Source organism: Entelurus aequoreus, linkage group LG09, assembly GCF_033978785.1.
Source record: "Entelurus aequoreus isolate RoL-2023_Sb linkage group LG09, RoL_Eaeq_v1.1, whole genome shotgun sequence".
NCBI lineage: Eukaryota > Metazoa > Chordata > Actinopteri > Syngnathiformes > Syngnathidae > Entelurus > Entelurus aequoreus.
The window spans coordinates 18,317,116-18,342,779 of record NC_084739.1 but is presented as its reverse complement, the minus strand read 5'-3'; the positions used below and the strand labels follow the sequence as shown (position 1 = coordinate 18,342,779).

Sequence of the window (25,664 nt, the reverse complement as noted above, 5' to 3'; positions counted from 1 at the left end):
AATATAGTGCAAAAGATAATGTATAGTATGTAATGCATGATTGTCCAGTTTTGCCTGAAAGGTAGTGGGAAAAAGATAATTTATTTAATCCCACCCCCAGTTCTCCATTCAGTGATTATTCACATGAGTTTCACTGTTACTTTGTTCAAGGATTATAATACAAATGTTGTATCATAGTGGTATAACCACAGGTAACAATAATTATTACACTGTAACAATAATATGTATCAACAATGTAAGAATAATGCATATACCAACAATGGTAATAGACAAAATACCAACAATGGTAACAGACAACATAGCAACAATGGTAATAGACAACATAGCAACAATGGTAATAGACAACATACCAATAATGGTAATAGACAACATAGCAATAATGGTAAGGAAACATTGAGCACATGTTAACACTTTGAGACAGAGTACAACAGCAGGTCAAATTAAAGACCCTCATCTCTATATTTGAACCAGACCCCATGTTTGTAGAACAGTTTAAATCGATTAATAGTTTGGCATCGCTTGTGTTGTAAGTCCAGTTTGTTCCATAGTTTTACGCCGCATTAATCAATAATCAATAATCAATAATCAAAATCACTTATTAAAAGATAAGAGACTAGAACTTACTGGCACCAACCAAACCATTAATTGTAGGAAAACAGAAGTTATACATTTTAAATAGTTTTTAAAATTCAGGGAAAAAAAACAACTTTTCAGGAGAAACAATTTCCTTATATGTCCTCTAGAGGGAGCCACCTTATTTGATAAACCAGGACCGATTGTTTTGGATGGGGGGGGAAAAAAAACACACTGACATGGTAATGCATTTTATTTTATCGACAGAAAAATCCACATTTCCAGAGAAACATAGCAATTGTGTGCATTATTAACTAGCAGTGAGCGACACTGTGTGAATAAGCACAGCCACATTTGTTCAAGTGCATTTCATCGGCGTCCCAACTGCTTTTTGAACGCCTTCAAGGACTTTGCCATCATTGGAGCCACCCCTGTGTTGATAAACATGTCATAAAAGATTATGCAATCTATAATAACAACATCAAATAAGAGTTTTTTCTTTTGAAAAGTTTCTTTATATAGTTTTGCATTTGAACGTCAGGTACAAAAATGACATGAATAATACTCATGTGGGCTCACTTGTTTTCTTGCGAGAGTCTTGTGTGTTGCCTGGGCCTGAGATGGTGTTGGTGCTGCTACTGCTGCCGCAGGTATTGGTCTTCACAGGGTCATTGTAGGACTTTGGTTTGCTATCTCGAGACTTGACGCTAGAATTGAAGAATCATGAAAATAATTGCATTTGTTATTTTGAAATCATTTCCCCCAACCTTTTAACAACATGGCTTACTATAGCGTGAAAAGACACATTGCAACATGTGACAAAGATCGCCCCTCGCCACAGTAAAAAACAGTCCGTCTAGCACACTGCTCCAGTTTCTGTGTTTGGATAAGCAAAGGCCCTAAGCCTTTTAAAACATGGCGACATGCAAGTCTCTCAGTGCTGCTTGCAATAAGTGCACGCTTATTTTGCATTTATGTAAAAGTAGCAGTGCTATCAAAACAATAATTTTTTCAAAAGGAGACCCATTATGCAAAACCAACTTTTCTTACCTATTGGTACCTTTAGCGGTAAAGTCCTATACTCTTACTGCTACTGGTTGCCGAATATAACTGAAGCTAGTTCATACGTGTGCAGCTGGCTAATAATTGATGTCCAGAATTGTGTCCATGTTTAACACAAATATTTATTAACATACAGTCCCGTAAATCAAATATCAAATCGCTTTGTAACAAAAACGGAAAATAAGCGGGAGCAAACAAATCAAAGCCTGGCACAGTCAAAAACTGTTGCGCCTCTACTCAGCAACACCTGAGCAAAATCCCAGCCCCTTCCTAAATAGACTGGCACTTGGCCTTGAGCCAACCCCTTTAGTGGCGTCATCAATTTGACAGACAGAAAGAGTAAATGGCTCTAACAGTACCCGTTAGCAGTGTTGGGTTAGTTACTGAAAACCAGTAACTAGTTACAGTTACTAGTTACTTTATTTCAAAAGTAACTCAGTTACTAACTCAGTTACTTAAACCAAAAAGTAATGTGTTACTGTGAAAAGTAACTATTTAGTTATATATATATATATATATATATATATATATATATATATATATATATATATATATATATATATATATATATATATATATATATATATATATATATATATATATATATATATTAATATATATATATATATATATATATATAAATAAAAGTATTTAGTCAGCCACCCATTGACAATCAATGGGTGGCTGACTAAATACTTTTTTGCCCCACTGTATATGAAATACTTGATTTGGTGAATTCTAGCTGTAAATATACTCTCCTCTTAACCACGCCCTTAGCCACGCCCCCGCCCCAAACACCCCACCCCCCACCCCACCTCCCGATATTGGAGGTCTCAAGGTTGGCAAGTATGCCTTTAAATCAGATTAATCACACTTTATTTTGAGTAATTACGGGTTATTAATCGCTCGCATAATTTAAATTAATTTTAAAAAAGACCCCAATACTTAGACACAAATTGCTATCCAAAAACATTGAATGCACTTCATTTATTTGCTCAAAACGTGATAGCAGTTTTTTTCTAAAGGACTGACCATACAACACGAGCCGCCTTTCAGGTAAGCACCCACTGTTAAAGTAAAGGAGCATGTGCACTCACAATAAATTGCGGGATTCATCTGCATAAATACATGAATAATGCGATAATTTTTTGTGATCAATTCAACCTCCTTTTACCGTATTGCATTATCTTGTTCAGCACATTCATTGTTTATGTTATTTGTTTTTGTTTTTTTTGCTCTATGCTTTTTTTAACCTGTAAAGCACTTTGGTTCAATTTAAAAGTTGTTGAAAACATGCTATATAAATAAAGTTGACTTGACACAAGTTAACACGTTATTTTTGATAACCCTAGCTATAAGTAATAATTCCTCTGTATTTTGAGACATAATTGGGAATCATGGAAACATGTCCCCTGCACTTAAAAAAAAAAAAAGACAGTTTTGATTTGCCTAAAAACAAAGTTACGCTACATTAAAAAGGAGAAGGGTCAAACACTAGCACCAAGCAGAAAACAGCGGCTCATTTCTTTTTAGAGCACCCACAAAGTCATGGATTAGCTCTGTTAATTGTCAGCTAGATACTTTTTAACATCTGCGGTTTGCACTTAGATCAATTTTAATCTGTGTGTGTGTGTGCACGTGTTTGAATTAATTAGGCACAGTGATTAGTTGTGTGTCCCACATGAAACTGAAATCAAAACTTACTCTCTGGTTACCCACCTGCAATTAGACTGTGGAGGCTGCTGAACCGCAGTTCCATGGATTTCTTGTTGGATACGCACATTTCTGGGTGGCTTAGCAACGGTGTGAATAAATGCCATCTTCACTTGCCGGCCTAATCACAAAAGGGCGAATACAATGTCAGGAAAACAACTATTTTCGTGTTCCATTTGGTCACAAGAAAATTATTTTGTACAACTTTCTAGAAAAAAATATCAAATATCTCAGTTGTGGTAGAATACAACATCATGGAGTTCCTATTGGTGGTCAGAAGTTACTGATGTTTTACCAAAGATAGTTGGCTCAATCTTCAACTGTCATGGCATGAGGAAGAATTTAAAAAAAAGGTCCCCATTAAAGCAAACTGAATTATCAATGTGTGTTTTATTAAATTTTTTCATAAAGAAATACAATCATGTGTGCTGACAGACTGTATCCCTGCAGACTGTATTAATCTATATTGATATATATATATTGATCAATATAGATATATAATGTATATATTGTGTTTTTTTATGTTGATTTAATAAAAAATACATTTTTATTTTATTTTATTTTTTTTTATTTTCTTGTGCGGCCCGGTACCAATCGGTGCCGCGGCCCGGTGGTTGGGGACCACTGTTCTAGGTGATGAATCATAATGTCTATACCTCTCATTAATCCATCCATCCATTTTTTACCACTTGTCCTATAACAAATTATATTTAGAGAATATCCAATAAAAAAATAATTAAGAGTACAAGGCACCGCTGCAGCCGGTTTGTGAGCACCAAACGCTAACCTAATTTCCCTCATTTGTTTGCTCCTTTTGAAAGAAAAGGCACACAAAAGGTTGTCTTGAACTTCTGGGTTTTCATGGTGTCATGAAAGAAAAAAATACAAGCTTTGTTAAAACAAATAGAATAAATCAAATGAAAAAAAGGCTTTGCTACCCATTATAAAATAAAGACTATTCTTCACATGCGGGATCTTTATGTTTGATCAGTTTTTCTTCAACCAATAGGCTAACATAGTATAATGTTGCAGTTAAAACATGACTATAATGCTAACACTTTAACTAACATACAATAACATGCAATAAAGCCACAGACGCACACAACAGTGTGCTCCCAGTGGGGTTTTACTAAATGCACTTTTAAAGTCTGAGTTCTACGCCAACATGTCATGGTTTATGCACCAATGTACCAAAAAAGTTTGGTGGCATTGTTTTTGTATTTGTCATCATCTTGCTAAATGTGTCTGTTCAAATAAAATTAGTAGTGGACTAAAAGGGGAACTGGACTTGTTTTGGAATGTTGCCAATCATTCACAATCCTTATGTGAGACATACGACTGTTTTTATAAGCATTCGCAATTCTAAAATACGTTTTGTACCAGGAGACTATCAATGCAGGCAATGGGGATTTAATCTACTCCGACATAAAAAAAACGAATAAAACATTCAACAACATTTTTATACATGCTGTAAGTATATATGTAATGTAGTAACAGGCACATTCATGACATGTAATATTTACAGAGTTTTGATCCTTTTAAGCATTGTTGGAACATTTATTTTTGGGTTCATTGAATTCAAAGAGCACATCACAATGTTCACCATTTCCTTCAACAACAAACAGCTGCTACTAATCGTAAGACTTTATGAGAGCCAACGACAACCACTTTGAGACAAATGATCCAGATCCTTATCTTTTTGAGACTGAATATACAGAGGATGAGCTACAAACTTTAGGCGCTGGATGCTAAGCAGATCATGCTATAGTGTAACACTAAATCATGTAGCCGTATTGCTAAGTGTTAAACCAGAAAAACAAACTGCTAATATAATAAAACAATCACTTTATGTACAATGTCCACTCTCACTGGGATATTCATATTATTCAGACTTGTGTTCTGAGCATCTTGTTGTGTCTTCCGTTCTAGGTTGAATGTCAAAGTTGACCAACTTCTCGGCTTATGGCCACAACCTTCTACTACAGTAGGTCAATAGATGCAGTAGCTAGTTACCGCTACATGATCAAGGCACCATGTTGCTAAAAGTAGTTCCTCCGCGTTAGGTCTTATAATAATTTCACTAGTACTGGGTTAGTATGCAGGTCATGCCATTAAATGTATTATTATTTGGATGTTCTTAAAGGCCTACTGAAATGAAATTTTCTTATTTAAAACGGGGATAGCAGGTCCATTCTATGTGTCATACTTGATCATTTCGCGATATTGCCATATTTTTGCTGAAAGGATTTAGTAGAGAACATTGACGATAAAGTTTGCAACTTTTGGTCGCTGATAAAAAAGCCTTGCCTGTACCGGAAGTAGCGTGACGTCACAGGCTGAAGAGTTCCTCACATCTGCACATTGTTTACACCAGCAGCGAGAGCGATTCGGACCGAGAAAGCGACAATTACCCCATTAATTTGAGCGAGGATGAAAGATTTGTGGATGAGGAAAGTGAGAGTGAAGGATTAGAGTGCAGTGCAGGACGCCAGGGTGTATCTTTTTTCACTCTGACCGTAACTTAGGTACAAGGGCTCATTGGATTCCACACTTTCTCCTTTTTCTATTGTGGATCACGGATTTGTATTTCAAACCACCTCGGATACTGTATCTTCTTGAAAATGAGAGTCGAGAACGCGAAATGGACATTCACAGTGACTTTAATCTCCACGACAATACATCGGTGAAGCACTTTAGCTTCGGAGCTAACGTGATAGCATCGTGCTTAACTGCGGATAGAAACAGAAGAAACATGCCCCTGACTGGAAGGATAGACAGAAGATCAACAATACTACTATTACTTCAACTATCAGGAGACACCGAACCAAACCCTGGACCTGTAACCACACGGTTAATGCTGTCCAGCCTGGCAAAGCCTAGCAATGCTGTTGCTAACGACGCCATTGAAGCTAACTTAGCTACGGGACCTCGACAGAGCTATGCTCAAAACATTAGCTCTCCACCTACGCCAGCCCTCATCTGCTCATCACGACCCGTGCTCACATGCGTTCCAGCGATCAACGGCGCGACGAAGGACTTCACCCGATCATCGGTGTGGTGGGCGGCTAGCGTCGGATAGCGCGTCTGCTATCCAACTCAAAGTCCTCCTGGTTGTGTTGCTGTAGCCAGCTGCTAATACACCGATCCCACATACAGCTTTCTTCTTTGCTGTCTCCATTGTTCATTAAACAAAATGCAAAAGATTCACCAACACAGATGTCCAGAATACTGTGGAATTTTTCGATGAAAACAGACGCTGTTTGTATTGGGACACGATGGTGTCCCAATACTTCCGTTCAATCCGTGACGTCACGCGCAAACGTCATCATACCGAGACGTTTTCAGCCGGATATTTCCCGGGAAATTTAAAATTGCACTTTATAAGTTAACCCGGCCGTATTGGCATGTGTTGCAATGTTAAGATTTCTTTATTGATATATAAACTATCAGACTGCGTGGTCAGTAGTAGTGGGTTTCAGTAGGCCTTTAAAGGGCTTTGGGCGAAATAGACGACTCCCGTTAGCTACATTGTTAGCGGTCTACTACAAGCCTTATTTTAGATATTAGACTGCACAAAGAAGAGAAAGACAAGTGTGTTCTTGTCTCACATAGTGGTTCTGAAGAACTGAAAATTCCAAAGAATGTGCAGTTCCCCTTTAGGACATTTTGCACAATACCACATTCGGTAATTCTTTATACACACCTTTCGGTTTCTTGGAATGGTCCATGACAATTTTTTTGGCCAATCTCTGGAATTTTCTCTCCCTCTCTTCTGACAGTCGGACGTACATCTCTTTCCATGATTCGTACTGCTGAAGCTTGGCGTCCTTGAAATCCCTCTGGCAGTGTTTTCCCCACAGGTTGTCAGTCACGCCAATGTACACCTGGGGAGACAATCATCAGAGGATGCTAACACACACCAAGTATGCTTAATTGCGCTACATTTTAAAATGTCAACCGGTCTACTCAATGATTGAATATAAATGGCCCATTTCAATGTAACCCAGAGGTCACAATAAGACTGTGTGTTTTTGCGTTTTGTTCAACTTCCGCCATAAAACAAAGTGCAGGATGATGTCTCTGTGGACGTTACACCATGGTTCAGTAGATGAAGTTCAATTTGAAGTCATCATTTAAGCATTTTTGTTAAACATCTGAAGAATCTCCCTATGCTTTGGGTGGTGTATCTAGTGTCTGGGTATCTGCTCCAAATCTTTTCCTACCGGGTTGCATTCCTCAATGCGCAGCAGCTGCTCCGGCGTACACTTCTCCAACACCGGCTCGAGAATTTCAAACGGGACGCCTCCGGTTTCGTAAAGCACTGGGACAAAAAGAATGCAATGAAATTAGCAACTGGTATAAATTCTATGTGAAGCAAATGCGTTGCTTTCTTGGTGTTGCAGCTAGGGGTGCAACAATTATCTGGTTTTACTATTAACCGTGATTAAAAATGTCATGGTTATTTAATCGCAAATGTTCCGCTACACCAGACCTGGGCAAATTAAGGCCATGAAATTAAGCTTTTCAATCTGGCCCGCCGGACATTATTTTTTTAGATCTTTAAGATGGAAACTGTAGCTGCCATTATGATGTGCAGGGATGTTTTCAAATTACCGTATGTCTTGAACTATACAAAGTATTTAAATGGTTGGAATCTGCACTTTTGCATGATATAGTTACTATGGTAATCTAAGTCACAGCAGCTCAGACGAGGCACCAAGCAGTGTGGGTGGGGAGTGTTTCCACAGAGTGTTTCCAAAGCGGCCAGCCTGAAATGTGGGTGTCAGGGACAGACGCGGAAGGAGATTTTTACAACAAATTTCTAAAGCTTAGTGATATATCAGATGTATCAGATTGTAGGTGGGGTTTTTTTTACCCTTCGCGTTCATATTTTGCTGTGTTTGTTGCATTTTGGTTGCATTTCGCTTGATTGTAAAATATGTCGATCAAGAGGGGGTGTGACGTTCATATGTTGTCAATATTCAGTGTTTTATCCTTCATGGTTAATATTGTAAATCTCACATTCTTTATTTTCATGTACATTCTGGGTGTCCACGTGGGCCCACCACCCGCGGTCGGAACCAGTGGGGTCGGGTGCGCTGCCAAGTGGATGGCGGTGAAAGTGGAGGCTCCGGACGGACCAATTCGGGGCAGCAGAGGCTGACTTTCGGGACGTGGACCTCGTTGCACGTCCCACTGGGAGGAGGCCCCGCGGCAGGCCAAGGACCAGATGGGGGGATTACATCTCCTCTCTGGCCTGGGAACGCTTCGGGATTCCCCAGGAGGAAGTCGCAAATGTTGCTCTGGAGAGGGAAGTCTGGGGGTCTTTGCTGGAGCTGCTGTCCCCGCGACCCGATTCCGGATAAGCGGTTGAAGATGGATGGATGGATGGATTCTGGGTGTCTCTTTCAGTAACAAAACGTAAAATTCCATTCCGTTTTTTAAGGCGGTTTGTTATAACGTTTTTAGCTTTCAATCAGAAATTATTGTGAGGTTTTGTATTAGTGTTCCTAAAAATCAGGTATACCGGCCCCCCAAAACATTTTTTTCTCTAAATTTGGACCCCCGAGTCAAAATAATTGCTCAGGCCTGCGCTACACCGTGTGTTTCAGTCCTAATAACTCTTTAAAAAAAACTTTATACTGGCATGTTACTTCCTGCACGGAATGAAAACAAAGTTACACCAGCAGTGCACTCGCTCATACGCACCTGTTGAAAGACACGCTAGTATGCTACATTAGCGTAAAGAGGAACTGCACTTTCTTTGGAATGTTGCCTGTCTTTCAGAATCATGAGATACATGTTAATTTTTCATGCATTCTAAATAATAAATAAATGTGATCTAAAGTCCACTTACAATGGAGCCTATGGGAGGCGCTCAATTCTGCCTATAAAGCCCTTAAAAAACATCCAAACACCTCCATTAAGGGTTTATATACACACTAAGTATATACAGTATGCCATGCAGTAACGTTAACAAGCTTATTTAAAATAACGTTTAATATTGACGTATATTGATCATTTTAAGCATAAACGGCACATTCATTTCAAAAACGTTTTACAACGTTTGCTTTTTTTTTCTCGTCACTGCAGACTTTATGAGAACCAACAAAAATTTTTTTTAAAAACATCACTTACTGTACAATGTCGGCTGTCATAAGGACGCCGACTGCTAGGATGTTCATATATTCCCCATTTAAATGATAATCCTCGCAAAGAAACGTGGTGTGGGCGACCATGAGTCTTTTCGTGTCGTTTTCGCCATGTCCGGTCCTAAATGGCTGTCAAAGTGTACCAACTTGTCGAAATATGTCTTCTGCCACTACTTTCCAGGTGAAAGGCATGATTTATGATCAGCAAGTAAGCGAGGGAACACGTCGCCAGTCGACCATGTCAAAATTGTACACAAGCTTGTTACCACGACGCCGCTATTGTTAGTCTGCGTTAGCGCTTATAATAACAATATCACTAACACTTGGTTAATAATCAAGTCACGAAATGTAAAAGGAGTATAGTTGGCGCTTTTTAGAATGGTTATTGGGCGAAATAGAAGACCTCCCTTTGGCTGCGCTGTAAGCGGATTTTTATTTAATATTTAGAATGCATTAAGAAAAAAATCCATCCGTCGTCATGTCTTCCATAATAAATGAACGATAGGCAAAATTCCCCCCAAAAATTGCAGTTCCTTTAAAAATGGCCATTGTGGTTTTGTAAACATTCCTTGTCATTCCAAGGAACAAGTTTTACCAGTATGATTCAGTATCATGCTTCAAACCCTGCTTCAAAAAGCTGTGCACTACAAAATGTGCTCCTTGTAGCCATGAATCAAAAAAAAAAAAAAAACATCAGCTGAAATTGTTTTTCATTCATTTTTGTTTTGTAGGTTTAAGTGTTTTATATTATATGCCCCTAAGTTATATTGCTGATCAATTTGAATGTATTATTTATTGCGTTTGTTTAATTCTATTTTCAGTATCAAATGATTATTTTAGAATTTCAGGAAATGTGTTGCACTTTAAATATATTCTGTTACAGACTAAAAAACAATGTTAGTGATTTGTTTGTAAGTTGATTTATTGTTGTTTTTGTTGTTCTGTAATGTTGATCAGGATACTGAAATTAATTAATTAACTCACATCTTGTTTTGCTTATGGTGAAGATTAACATCTAACTTGGAGAAAGCGAACCACCAAGTTTAATTAAATAGTGGTATTTCAGTTTGAGCATATAATAAGATAATGCCCCTTAGTTTGATATTCGCAGGTGGATTGGATCACTTCTCAAAGGAAAAGAGGCTCTAATTGGGACTTCGGAATGCAAAAGTGATAGCCGTATCCTTGTTTAAAAGACATCTAGCTCAATGCCAACATTTAAGTTATGACTTAAAGTTGTTTTCCAGACACTTTCACACGAACAACTCCAGTTATGGTCAGGATGTGCTCTCCTGACTTACCACACACACACAGACACACAGACACACAGAGAGGAAGGAAGACTATAAAACTGATGTTTTGGCTTCTTCAAGTTAGAAGAGACAATTTTGACTTTCTCCTCCGGGCGCTGCAGCCCTGAATAATGACGCTCGCTTGTAATAAAGCAACTTTTGGTTCAGTAAAGCGTCTCCGACGTCTGTTTTGATCCAGCCGCACTGCCGTGTCATCCTTCTGTGCGGATGAGGATGACAAGACCGGAAATACACTTCAATACAATGCACATTTATAGATTAAGTAAGAACTTTATAGACAAATGTTATAATTTATAGTCAGGGCGGGTTGCAAAATGTTTTTTCCATCCTAGACAAAACAGAAAATAATTAACAAAAACTGCAATTGAAGGTACCATTTGCCATATTCCCATGCTTTGATAGCAACTATTTAGAATTTTCATCTCACCTAAAAAATGTAGCACAAAAAGCATTTTAACAATACAGGACAAAAAACAGGAATACATTCAACCCTCGCTACATTGCGCTTCAAATATTGCGGATTCATCACATGGCAGATTTTTTTTAAGCATATTAAACAATATTTCTGCCCTATATTGAGTATTAAAGAGTACTACATAAAATAAAAATATCAACACCACAGTAGTATTGGAGACTCTGTGAGTATTGTGGCCACTGATTGGCTCAGCCTCATGCAGCATTGCTATATTGGATTGAAAGAGTGTTATTACAAAATAGAGATGTCATAATGTTGAAAATGTATTCAGAAGGTAATAAACAGATTTTTTACGCTCTTGCTATGAAAATATTTCCTACTTTGCGGGAATTCATTTATTGCGGTCAATCCACAGAAATAAACGAGGGATTACTCAATAATGTTTATATGTAGATAAAGTATAAATAAAATTAGAATACAATAATTCCGACATTGCATTTGTGTGTGCATAAAAAACGGCCCCGAAGCAAACAGTGTGAATCGGTTCTCATTGTTGACTAAAGAGAGCCGTTCAAAGGGGTCGATTCCTTCGCGAATGTCACATCTCTAGTACCGTATGTTTGAGGCCACGGTGAGGGCACGTGTGCTTTACTCACAGTTGATATTGTTCTGCAGTGTGCGTATACACTGCTGGTACAAGCTCATCATGGCCGGCAGGAAGACCGTCTTTGTTCCAGAGTAGACCTGCATCTTCTTGTTTAGACGCTGACCGGTGAAGACTGCACCTTCCTCAGACTCGTCTACAAAATCAGGCACCTTCTCCACTAAGAAGGCAAAAAAAGGTTCATAGTAAAGAGGACTGTAATTAAGTGTGAATGTGTGTGGTGGATATGTTGTACCTTTCCTCTCAAGGTATTCAAAAGTGGATACTTCCGGAAGAATGATCGGTAAAGGAATGCTAAGCAGGTCTTTTGGCGATTCCATGATACACTTCTAAAATTCAATTCAACCAATCATTCATACACAAAATAATTCACATTTTAGATTGTTTATGGTACCTTTTTTGGAGAAGCTGGCATCTCTGTGGACTTTACTACAGTTAGTTTTGGCTGCTTCTTGAAAAGAGTCTTAATCTTTTTAGATGGTTTCTTCCCTCTGGATCGTTCCTTCTTCTTGGGGACATTGTCATCATAGTTCAAGTACGATTCAAAAGACATAGACGGTTCTTCCACTTCACTTTCATGGTCCACCGGTGGTTGTATTTTGACCTTTTTTGCTGGTTTAGACAGTTCCTTGTGTTCTTTCTCACGCTTCTTTTTTCTACTGCTCCCCGACGATCTGTCCTCTTTAACTTCATCCCAGTTCCGAGACTTGTCACTGGATGTGGCATCGTCACAAATCTCTTTCGATTTATTTTTTGACTTTCTTTCCAAATGACACCCTCCACTTTTTTCTTCAAGTTGTTCCTCCGATCTGGATTTACAATCGCCATTCTTCTTCTGCTTCGAAGTAGGGTCACGTTTTTCCTCAAGAATGTCATTTTTCAAACTCAATATACCCAATTTATTTGTGTTGTCTTCATCACTCGGTTCATTCTGGTCCTTTTCTCTTATCTCTGTATACGATTTCTCAGTGACATGTTCATTTGAAGTCTCCACACACTTGCCGTTATTGTTTAAGTCCTCCACTCTATTTGGACAATTTTGGTCATTGGTGAGTTTCTCTTTGACGAACAAACTATGCGGAGCGTTTCCATCTTCTGTAAGACTGCATTTAATACACCAAGATGTCAAACACAATACAGCTGCATTGTATTATTGTACACAGGGCCGGCTCCTGGCATAAACACTATGCGCTTGTTTAGGCCCACAACAACTTTTATTCAGCGAGCGGTGAGTCAACGTGTCCTTTGTAATAGTTTTGGTTTAGCAGCATCGCAGCAACGGCCATTTAAAAGCCCATAGGCATAATCACTAAACTAGCATGGCGTCAAACACTGTCACCATGGCAGGTTTACGGCCGTGTTTCTAAAATGACCGTACTATTCAAGTTTATATTGCAGCCAAAGCTTTTCCCCAAATATACAATGCCTAAAAAAATAATATAGATTTTACCCATTTATTGTTCAATTAATGACAAAGCGGCATGGCAGTTTTGAATTTTCTTCACTGCGGTAGAAATTATCAAACACTTTTCTTTTACCTTAGAACCTATCACTTGTTTTACCTTTTCATATAAACTTTGGACATTATTTGGAATATAAACACCCGGTGGTGGGCCGTCAGGGCCAGCAAGGCCTTCTCTGCTGGCCTAACAACCAGAAATCATGATCATAAAAAGTAATTTTTAATTTACTTTCCCTAAATATCTAAAATATTAATATTCTCTTCATGTCATATTATGCTCCTTCCAGCGCTGTTGTTTTTAGGTTACAGAGTTTTGATCCAATCAGAATTCAGCTAGTTTATGTTGCCATGCTGTACCAAATCTGCCCGAGGCCTTCAGAATCAACAATGCGGGCGTCCGTGCGCTGTAAGTGAACGGACACAAACATTTGACAGACAGTTGCGATAGTCAATCAGATCACAAGTTGTTGTCTGTAGGGCCTTTGAGCTGGCCTAAGGCAGATATATATTGTGATGTTATGAGCTAGGTAACATTAGAACTCCAATACCCAGCATGCCACAGTAGTGAAGCGCATGCGCAGTAGCCCCGTTTAGGTTGAATGTAGACATGCCGGCAGCTGGATGTTTTTGATGAGCACGCTGTGGAGTAAACTTTAGGAACTCAGCCAACACGCCTCGTCTGCATCTTTTATGATTAGACAAGACAACACATATATTTGTAAGGACATTTTCAAGAAGGATATTTAAAGAGAAACTACATCTTGTGAGACGATGTCGGCCAACCCCGGAAGCTAGCTCAGCTGTCCCAGCGATTAAATTGTGAGTTCAGATATTTATTTATTTTTTCCACGTTTAATATGTTTTTTGCAATTTTAATTTTGACAGTACCACATAAGATATGTTTTAGTTGCTGATGCGGGTTTATTGATTTTTAAATGCGCCAGAAAATAACCCATTTTGTACAATGCCCAGTAGTGCGTAAATGTGTTTCTGTATAGTATTTCTCCAGCAATGGTCATGTGGTGACATGATTGTATTTTGAGAGGTAATCATTGAAGTCGGAAACGCACGGCCCGCCACTGTAAACACATGACTATTGAACATATTTGCTTAACCTGAATTGTAGTTGTCAATGTTGTCTTTTTGTTTATCGTTCTTACATGATTATTTACAAATCTTTATATAACATGTAGGATATTTCTTGATAACTAATTATTATTAATTATTTATCATTTATCATTTATTATTAGCCTACTTTAACTGCATGTTTGTTGGTTGTAGGATATTTCTTAATAACTAATTATTATTAATTATTTATCATTTATCATTAGCCTACTTTAACTGCATGTTTGTTGGTTGTTTCTTTTATGCACACACTACCGTAGCCAAATTTACATCTGGTCGTCAAAAGTAATGCATTCAATACCTCATTTGTCGCTCTCAATTGGTTCTGGGCCTGTCCGTGGTGAATTAATTTCCGTGAAATAGGAATAATTGATTATAAATGGAATATGTTCATTGCTAGAGCAAAAAAAAAAAAAGACTAAATATTGTTTTAAACATTAAGAAAGCCCTCGAGACATGAAATAACACCGATAGTCACCTTTACAAGCCACAAACTTCACAGACTATCACAATACTCACTCGGCTGCAGGTAAATTTAAAAGACCGAAATGGGGCCACAAACAAACTATTATTATATTCAGGGCCGGCCCTTTATTGTACATTTTAGGCACTAAAAACAAGGATGCACACCTTGCTGACTTCTTAGGGAGTAATTGTTTCCAACCTTTCACCAGCGTCTTAGCTAGTTCTCCAGCGTCTTTGTGTTTGCGAAATGAGTTGACGATTTTCCCAATGCCGGTTTCCTAAAATTCACCAGGTCACTCGTGAGTCGTTGCATGATTCACATCCACATATGGTCTTTGAAGCACTTACAGCAAGGACATCGACGGTGATATCCAGGTTGTTGAGTTTCTGCAAGATTTTTAGCACCTGAAATGAGATGATCAGAAGTGTTTTAACAATAATGGCCATGCATGATTCCAACACTAAAATTGGCATACCAAATATGGCCATACTGAGTTGGGTTCCACAGAGTTGCTGATGGTGCATTCAAAGCCCAAAGCTATGTATGGGAGCCGCTCACGCCCTCTTCTAGTCTGCTCATTTTACTGGTAGCTATAAATGGACAACCCCTCTGCTCTTTTCCCATTCATTCTCTCCATTTAAATGATTTGTGCGCATTTAAGTAAAATCTCACCCAAGCAGATTTAAGTCATTAAGCAGAGCTGTCCAGTCAACAGCATCTATTTCCATTTTAAAGAGCACCTTTAGGGCAAGTGCCACGTCTACACAGCCCTTAGGGTTGACAGACAGCAGTCACAAGTTGAACAACTGGAGGAGAAGTCATTTTTAGCAGCAAAGCACCTCCCATTCATTCACGGCCGGCCTGACCCCACTAGTTAGAGGCCGTATCATCATGTCTAAATGCCTGGCAATGTTTCACAATGGAGCTTTTAATCTAATTTCTAACAGCTTACACCAGTGTTTTTCAACCTTTTTTGAGTCAAGGCACATTTTTTGCGTTGAAAAAATCCGGAGGCACTTCACCAGCAGAAATCCTTAAAAAAATAAACTCAGTTGACAGTAAAAACTTGTCGCAATTGTTGTATATGACCTGGGGCGTCACTAGCTTTTAAGGACAGGGGGGGCTTAGCCCCCAGGAGATGCACAGGATGCGAGCGAACGTAGCGCACGAGCACAAAACTTCACAAATGGCTTACAAAGATTTAGAAATTAATCATTGTTATTATTATTATTTCAGTGGGTTTATTTTCAATGTGTGTTTAGTACAACAACAAAAATGGGTTTGCACAGTGACATTTTGTTTACAGCATCAACAAGAAACAATTACTTCCATGATCCTTCAAGATACACTGAAACACAATGAAAGTCATGGCATTAGCCTCTATGTTATTAATTCACAAATTAGAGGCTAATGCCACCACTTTAGCTCACAATACAATAATTGTTACCAAATATTTTGAAGTTGCACAGATTACATTTTGGGCACATATGTGACTAAAATGGTTGTAAATTCAAGCCCTGGAAATATTACTTAATTACTTGAATTAAAGTAATATCTGGATAATTTGGCTTTATATATATATATATATGAAATTAAATATATATGGAAGTCTGAATAGAAATGAGAAACTTTTATATATACTGTAAATAAGAAAGACTTAGACTCCGACTGTCTGCTGATCTGAAAAAGAGCCAAAGCTGTCAAAGAGCTGAGGGACCATCTTCAAAGTGCAAAGCTGAAACAAATAATGCAAACAATAAAATGTAACTTCCAGGGCTTGAGATTAACGTAGTCCCGTCGTCAAGGGGACGGTAAAAAAAATGCACGGGACGAAATTAAATGCTCCCCGGGACGATGGCTTTTAACCATTTTCTTTCTTTTTCTTTTTATGTATTTATTCATTTTACATTTTATATTAAATGTCTTGGTTTTTCCACCCTCTGAAAGGTTCTTGTTCTGCAGTGCTGTGTGCTAATGTGCTTCGTACACCTGCAGGACCGCAAGGAAGGTCGCAGAGAAAATGCGGACTGGATTTTGAGTGATGTGGGCATTTTCTCTATGAACAAGTGGAATGGATTGGATACCGACGCACTAAAGGGGCTCTCTATTTTACGCTATGAAGTGAGGGGAAACTGAATGAATAATGACAGGTTATATTATTATTTATTTAAACTCATATTCGGGCCACTTTATAATAAATATGTCGGCATGAAAAAAAAATGAAAAAAAAAAATGAAAAAAAGATTTATTTTTTTTTAACACCAAATTATTTAGGGGGGCTTAAGAACATTTTAGGGGGGCTTGAGCCCCCCTAAAATAGGCCTAACAATGCCAATGGATATGACTTTAAACCAACCATGCATCAATATAGCTCTCGTCTCAAAGTAGGTGTACTGTCACATCACACCCTGACTTTTTGAGTTTTTTACTGTTTTCCTGTGTGTATTGTCTTAGTTCTTGTCTTGTGCTCCTATTTTGGTGGCTTTTTCTCTTTTTTTGGTATTTTCCTGTAGCAGTTTCATGTCTTCCCTTGAGCAATATTTCCCGCATCTACTTTGTTTTAGCAATCAAGAATATTTCAGTTGTTTTTATCCTTCTTTGTGGGGACATTGTTGATTGTCATGTCATGTTCGGTGTACATTGTGGACGCCATCTCTGCTCAACACGCTGTAATGTAAGTCTTTGCTGTCATCCAGCATTCTGTTTTTGTTTACTTTGTAGCCAGTTCAGTTTTAGTTTCGTTCTGCATAGCCTTCCCTAAGCTTCAATGCCTTTTCTTAGGGGCACTCACCTTTTGTTTATTTTTGGTTTAAGCATAAGATACCTTTTTACCTGCACACTGCCTCCCGCTGTCGTCTTCATAGTGATCACGACAAACCATGTTCCCGACATCTACAAAGAAATTAGCTACCTGCTGCCACCTACTGATATGAAAGAGTATTACATGGTGACTCTGCCGAGCTCTAGACAGCACAGACACTCAACGATGGCACATTATTTGCGGATTATAACTACTGGTTTGCAAAAAATATTTTTTAACCCAAATAGGTGAAACTCCATAATCTCCCACGGCACACCAGACTGTATCTCCCGGCACACTAGTGTGCCATGGCACGGTGGTTGAAAAACACTGGCTTAGACTATAGTTATTGTTTTTATTATAAGGGTGTCTATGTAGTGTTTTTTTTAAGCAATATAGTCATAAAATGAACACTTTGTATTCCCCTTCAATAAACTATTTAGCACAAATGTGCAACAGATTAATGTAATCCAGTGAGTAAAAGTCACATTTAACAAGTTTTCCTGCTGTTTTGGTAACTATGCCCACATTTGAAAATAAAAGCAATAGAGTCATATAAAATGAACACTTTGTATTCCCTTCAATAAACTATTTGGCACAAATGTGCAACAGATTAATGTAATACATTGAGTAAAAGTCACATTTAACAAGTTTTTCCTACTGTTTTGTTAACTATGCCCACATTTCAAAATAAAAGCAGTAGAGTCATTTAAAATGAACACTTTGTATTCCCTCCAATAAATTATTTGGCACAAATGTGCAACAGATTAATGTAATCCAGTGAGTAAAAGTCACATTTAACAAATGTTCCTACTGTTTTGGTAACTATGCCCACATTTAAAAATAAAATAGAGTCATATAAAATGAACACTTTGTATTCCCTTCAATAAACTATTTAGCACAAATGTGCAAAGATAAATGTAATCCAGTGAGTTAAAGTCACATTTAGCAAGTTTTCCTACTATTTTGGTAACTATGCCCACATTTCAAAATAAAAGCAATAGAGTCATATAAAATTAACACTTTGTATTCCCCTTCAAGGCCTACTGAAACCCACTACTACCAACCACGCAGTCTGATAGTTTATATATCAATGATGAAATCTTAACATTGCAGCACATGCCAATACGGCCGGGTTAACTTATAAAGTGCAATTTTAAAATTCCCGCCACACTTCCGGTTGAAAAACTCCTTTGGATATGACTTATGCGCGTGACGTCACAAAAGCAACGGAAGTGGTTGGACCCCATCGGACCCGATAGAAAAGCCTCTTGTTTTTCTTCGACAAAATTCCACAGTATTCTGGACATCTGTGTTGGTGAATCTTTTGCAATTTGTTTAATGAACAATGGAGGCTGCAAAGAAGAACGTTGTAGGTGGGATCGATCGGTGTATTAGCGGCTAAGTACAATACTTACAGCAACACAACAAGGACTACTTACTACGCCTAGCCGATGCTTGCCGCCAAACCCACGGATGAAGTCCTTCGTCACGCCGTTGATCGCTGGAACGCAGGTGAGCACGGCTGTTGATGGGAAGATGAGGGCTGGCTGGCGTAGGTGGAGCGCTAATGTTTTATCATAGTTCTGTGAGGTCCGGTTGCTAAGTTGCTAAATTAGCCTTAGCGTCGTTAGCAACAGTATTTTTAAGCCTTACCAGGCTGAGAATTTTTAACCGTGTAGTTACATGTACATGGTTTAATAGTATTGTTGGTCTTCTGTCTATCCTTCCAGTCAGGGGTTTATTTATTTTGTTTCTATCTTCATTTGAGAACAATGCTATCACGTTAGCTCAGTAGCTAAGTGTGTCACCGATGTATTGTCTTGGAGATAAAAGTCACTTTAAATGTCCATTTCGCGTGCTCGACTCTCATTTTCAAGAGGATATAGTATCCGAGGTGGTTTAAAATACAAATCCGTGATCCACAATAGAAAAAGGAGAGAGTACATAGTTCTGTGAGGTCCGGTTGCTAAGTTGCTAAATTAGCCTTAGCGTCGTTAGCAACAGCATAGTTAAGCCTTACCAGGCTGAGAATTTTTAACCGTGTAGTTACATGTACATGGTTTAATAGCATTGTTGGTTTTCTGTCTATCCTTCTAGTCAGGGGTTTATTTATTTTGTTTCTATCTTCATTTGAGAACGATGCTATCACGCTAGCTCAGTAGCTAAGTGTGTCACCGATGTATTGTCTTGGAGATAAAAGTCACTTTAAATGTCCATTTCGCGTGCTCGACTCTCATTTTCAAGAGGATATAGTATCCGAGGTGGTTTAAAATACAAATCCGTGATCCACAATAGAAAAAGGAGAGAGTACATAGTTCTGTGAGGTCCGGTTGCTAAGTTGCTAAATTAGCCTTAGTGTCGTTAGCAACAGCATAGTTAAGCCTTACCAGGCTGAGAATTTTTAACCGTGTAGTTACATGTACATGGTTTAATAGCATTGTTGGTTTTCTGTCTATCCTTCTAGTCAGGGGTTTATTTATTTTGTTTCTATCTTCATTTGAGAACGATGCTATCACGCTAGCTCAGTAGCTAAGTGTGTCACCGATGTATTGTCTTGGAGATTAAAGTCACTTTAAATGTCCATTTCGCGTGCTCGACTCTCATTTTCAAGAGGATATAGTATCTGAGGTGGTTTAAAATACAAATCTGTGATCCACAATAGAAAAAGGAGAGTGTGGAATCCAATGAGCCAGCTTGTACCTAAGTTACGGTCTGAGCGAAAAAAGATACGTCCATCACTGCCTCTCAAGTCCTTCACTGTAACGTTCCTCATCTACAAATCTTTCATCCTCGCTCAGATTAATGGGGTAATCGTCACTTTCTCGGTCCGAATCTCTCTCGCTCCATTGTAAACAATGGGGAATTGTGAGGAATACTAGCTCCTGTGACGTCACGCTACTTCCGGTACAGGCAAGGCTTTTTTTTTATCAGCGAGCAAAAGTTGCGAACTTTATCGTCGATTTTCTCTACTAAATCCTTTCAGAAAAAATATGGCAATATCGCGAAATGATCAAGTATGACACATAGAATGGAATTGCTATTCCCGTTTAAATTTTAAAAAATCATTTCAGTAGGCCTTTCAATACACTATTTAGCACAAATGTGCAACAGATTAATGTAATCCATTGAGTAAAAGTCACATTTAACAAGTTTTTCCTACTGTTTTGGTAACTATGCCCACATTTCAAAATAAAATAGAGTCATATAAAATGAACACTTTGTATTCCCTTCAATAAACTATTTAGCACAAATGTGCAACAGATTAATGTAATCCAGTGAGTAAAAGTCACATTTAACAAATGTTCCTACTCTTGGTAACTATGCCCACATTTCAAAATAAAATAGAGTCATATAAAATGAACACTTTGTATTCCCTTCAATAAACTATTTAGCACAAATGAGCAAAGATCAATGTAATCCAGTGAGTTAATGTCACATTTAGCAAGTGTTCCTACTATTTTGGTAACTATGCCCACATTTCAAAATAAAAGCAATAGAGTCATATAAAATGAACACTTTGTATTCCCCTTCAATACACTATTTAACACAAATGTGCAACAGATTAATGTAATCCAGTGAGTAAAAGTCACATTTAACAAATGTTCCTACACTTTTGGTAACTATGCCCACATTTCAAAATAAAATAGAGTCATATAAAATGAACACTTTGTATTCCCTTCAATAAACTATTTAGCACAAATGAGCAAAGATCAATGTAATCCAGTGAGTTAATGTCACATTTAGCAAGTTTTCCTACTATTTTGGTAACTATGCCCACATTTCAAAATAAAAGCAATAGAGTCATATAAAATGAACACTTTGTATTCCCCTTCAATACACTATTTAACACAAATGTGCAACAGATTAAAGTAATCCAGTAAATCACATTTAACAAGTTTTCCTACTGTTTTGGTAACTAAACCCACATTTCAAAATAAAAGCAATAGAGTCATATACAATGAACACTTTGTATTCCCCTTCAATACACTATTTAGCACAAATGTGCAACAGATTAAAGTAATCCAGTGAGTAAAAATCACATTTAACAAGTTTTCCTACTGTTTTGGTAACTATGCCCACATTTCAAAATAAAAGCAATAGAGTCATATAAAATGAACACTTTGTATTCCCTTCAATAAACTATTTAGCACAAATGTGCAAAGATGAATGTAATCCAGTGAGTTAAAGTCACATTTAGCAAGTTTTCCTACTACTTTGATAGCTATGCCCACATTTCAAAATAAAAGCGCACCCGTTTTTATCAACCTATATCTACATTTTACGAAGGTGAGTGACGTAAATATTAACTGTTTCTTATAAATAAATAATAAATCGCTTCGTTGATTTCAAAGCAAGCTGCACAAGGCAGTTCGAGCTGCTAACAGCGAGTCAGTGAACTCGCCACCACTATTAAACATGGTGCGTTTGATGTCTGCGTGTAAACTAAGAAAAACACCAAAAAACACATTAAAAAATTGCTATCTACCGTGGCAGACTGCGGTGTGCCTGCTAATTGAAGTTTGTAGCGTAACACTTTCTTCGCCGCCTCCGAGCTGCTAGCCATCGCCGTGCTGGGCAAGTGCGAGCATCCGCACACCTGATCGATAACGACACTAATTATAAGCAGAGACCACTTCAGGGTCGCCCGAGGTAGAAATATGGAGATTTCACTGGCGTGTTTACGATGTTAAAGTAAGCTGGATAGTCGTCACTATGATCAAATAGATGCATGAGGAACAATTAACCACGTCAAGTGCATGCGTATCGCTCGGACTCAGTAGATATATGCTAATTAGATAGTTTAGTTCAAGAGGTCCCCAAACTACGGCCAGCGTCCAAATTCCGGCCCGCTAGAAGTCCCAAGTTTAAAAAAATAAATAAATTGTTTTTAATAAAAAAACATTTTTTAAATCTGTCCTTTCTAATCCATTTTCTACCGCTTGTTACTCTCTGTGTCTCTTAGACGCTCAGGCAAGTCATATTGTCTAAAAATGCATTTTCCCATCGATAACGTGACATTATCGCGCTCGGAATATATATATATATATTTATAGTTTGGACACACCTTCTCATTTCAATGCATTTTCTTTATTTTCATGACTATTTATATTGCAGATTGTCACTGAAGGCATCAAAACTATGAATGAACACATGTGGAGTTATCTACTTAACAAAAAAAGGTGAAATAACTGAAAACATGTTTTATGTTGTCTTTTCTTCAAAATAGCCACCCTTTGCACACTCTTGGCATTCTCTCGATGAGCTTCAAGAGGTAATCACCTGAAATGCTTCACACTTCACAGGTGTGCTTGAAGCTCATCGAGAGAATGCCAAGGGTGTGCAAAACAGTAATCAGAGCAAAGGGTGGCTATTTTGAAGAAACTAGAATACAAAACACGTTTTTAATTATGTCACCTTTTTTTGTTAAGTACTGTACATAACTCCACGTGTGTTCATTCATAGTAACAATCTACAATGTAAATAGTCATGAAAATAAAGAAATCACATTGAATGAGAAGGTGTGTCCAAACTTTTGGCCTATATATATATATATATATATATATATATATATATATATATATATATATATATATATATATATATATATATATATATATATATATATATATATATATATATATATATATATATATATATATATATATATGTGTGTGTGTCTGTACAGCACGGCCAAATTTTTTTAACCCAATGCGGCCCCCGAGTCAAAAAGTTTGGGTACCCCTGGTTTAGTAGTTGAGGTGCAGCCAATATCCACTTTGCAATACAGAATATTAACATTGTCTAGTTGAACCAACATTTTTATGTAAAAGGGAACCTCATAACTTCAGCTCAATGAGCAACGTTTGATGATAGCCATATAATTTCAAATGAAGCTGATGGCAGGAAAATGTATTGCAGATAAGCAAATTAATTTCACCAATCAGACAGAACATATATCGAAGTGGTGTCCAAAGTGCGGCACAGGGGCCATTTGCTCATTTTTATTGACAATAAACAAAAAAATACATTATCCCGAAAATGGGACCTGAAAAGCAAAATGGTCGACCTGTGCGTCTTACTGGATACAGTCGTCCCTCGCCACATCATGCTTCAAATATTTTTGTCCTGAATTAAGTATATAAAGAATAAAAATGGTTAAATAAACTCAACATATCAATACTACAGTATTATTGGGTACAAGATGACACATAACCAATCAGAGCGTGCTGTTCTGTATATTGGCCACTGATTGGCTCAGCCTCAGGCAGTGTTATTTCATGCCTACAGGGCTCTCATAATGTTAAAAAAAAGTATTTAGAAGATCGTATATATGTATATATATATATATATATATATATATATATATATATATATATATATATATATATATATATATATATATATATATATATATATATATATATATATATATATATGCCCTAATATAAAAATGCTGCCCGGTTGGGCCAATACTACTGTAAAATTGATATTTTTAATTTATTTAGCCACTTCTGTGCTTTTTTAAGAATATTCTAAAAACGTTTGGTCCTGAACTAAACATTTCAAGCATACAAATGGCAAAATAAACTAAAAATATAAATACTACAGTGGTATTGACCACCAGATGACCCCAAACCAATCAGGGCATGTTGTTCAGTATCGTGACCACTGATTGGCTCATTCTCAGGCAGCATTACTTTATTGGATTAAAGGAGTTTTAATGTGACTAACGGGTGTTATTTCCTGTCTATGGGTTTCTCATAATGTTGAAAAATGTATTTAGAAGGTCGTAAATATTTTTTTTCATCTTCCAAAATAGTAATGCTGCCTGGTTTGGCCAATTCTACTGTAGTATTGATATTTTTAGTTTATTTGGCCACTTTTGTGCTTTTTTTTAAAACAATAGTCTAAAAAAGTTTGGTCCAGAATTAAACATTTCAAGCATAAACATGGGAAAATAAAGTAAAAATATCAATACAACAATAGTATTTGCCACCAGATGACACCAAACCAACCTGGCTCAGCCTCAGGTAGCATTATATTGATTTTAGGAGAGTGAAGGTGACTTAAGTGTATTATTTCAGAGGGCTCCTTTAATGTTGAAAAACGTATTTAGAAAGTAGTAAATGGTTTTTTTTTATGCTCCAACATAGCAAGTGAGGCTGAGCCAATCAGTGGCCACAATACTGAACAGCTCGCTCTGATTGGTGCAGCCAATATTTCTGTAGTATTGTTATTTTTAGTTTATCTAGCCAGTTTTATGCTTGAAAAAACTAAATTTAGGACCAAAAAATTGCTCAATATGCTTGAAATGTTTTTAATAATATTCCTCCCAAAATCAGCGCTGTGGTGAAGCTGCAATATTTGAAGTACAATGTGGCCAGGTATGACAGTACATAAATACCTTTTATGGACAAAAGTGTTTTGACACCTTGGTCATTGCACTTAACATGGAATACTATAGGAAGTTGTTGCCAGTTTACATTCTTCTGGGAATAGTTTCAACGACTTGTTGGGGGAGTGTGTCTGGATATTGTTGTTCATTTGTGGAGTCAAAGGTAACTAATGTTGGAAAAGAAAAGGGCCTTCCCTAAACTGTTTTCCCATAAAATTATCCAAAATGTCTTAGTAAGATGATGAAATGAGATTACAAAGGAACCAGTGGCTCCAGCTCTCTCATAATTATTCAATTGTTTATTAAAGCCTACGCGTTCTTCTTCAGATTAATGTATATTTAAAATAAGACAAGATTTATTTATTTTTTACTAAGGATGCAGGCATTAAAACTGAATAAATGTGAAATGTAAGGATATACACAGTAGTCCAAAACCAGAATGTTGACATCCATGGATTGGAAGCTATTACGGGACACTATAGGTTTTAAAGGGTAACTAGGGTGGTTGCTAGTGTTGACC

The 25,664-nt window shown here is 37.4% G+C and overlaps 1 protein-coding gene across 1 annotated transcript; it reads right to left on the bottom strand.

Annotated features, from left to right (window-relative positions):
• Nucleotides 1-805: 805 nt before the first annotated feature.
• eloal (elongin A, like) lies at nucleotides 806-22,423 on the bottom strand. Its single transcript, XM_062057646.1, has 11 exons — nucleotides 22,235-22,423; nucleotides 15,293-15,349; nucleotides 15,110-15,222; nucleotides 12,287-12,995; nucleotides 12,128-12,221; nucleotides 11,885-12,052; nucleotides 7,572-7,669; nucleotides 7,052-7,232; nucleotides 3,355-3,469; nucleotides 1,153-1,280; nucleotides 806-1,004 (listed from the first exon to the last, which is right to left on the bottom strand). The coding sequence occupies exons 1-11, from the start codon at nucleotides 22,310-22,312 to the stop codon at nucleotides 943-945; spliced, it is 1,803 nt and encodes a 600-aa protein (XP_061913630.1). The 5' UTR covers nucleotides 22,313-22,423; the 3' UTR covers nucleotides 806-942.
• Nucleotides 22,424-25,664: the final 3,241 nt, after the last annotated feature.

Coding starts and splice junctions, on each gene's coding strand:
- eloal (XM_062057646.1), bottom strand. CDS start 22,312: ATGGCTAGCAGCTCGGAGGCGGCGAAGAAAGTGTTACGCTACAAACTT. Junction 15,350..22,234: donor GCACACCGCAGTCTGCCACG/GTAGATAGCAAT, acceptor ATCTCATTTCAG/GTGCTAAAAATCTTGCAGAA. Junction 3,470..7,051: donor CCATTCCAAGAAACCGAAAG/GTGTGTATAAAG, acceptor TTTTGTGATTAG/GCCGGCAAGTGAAGATGGCA.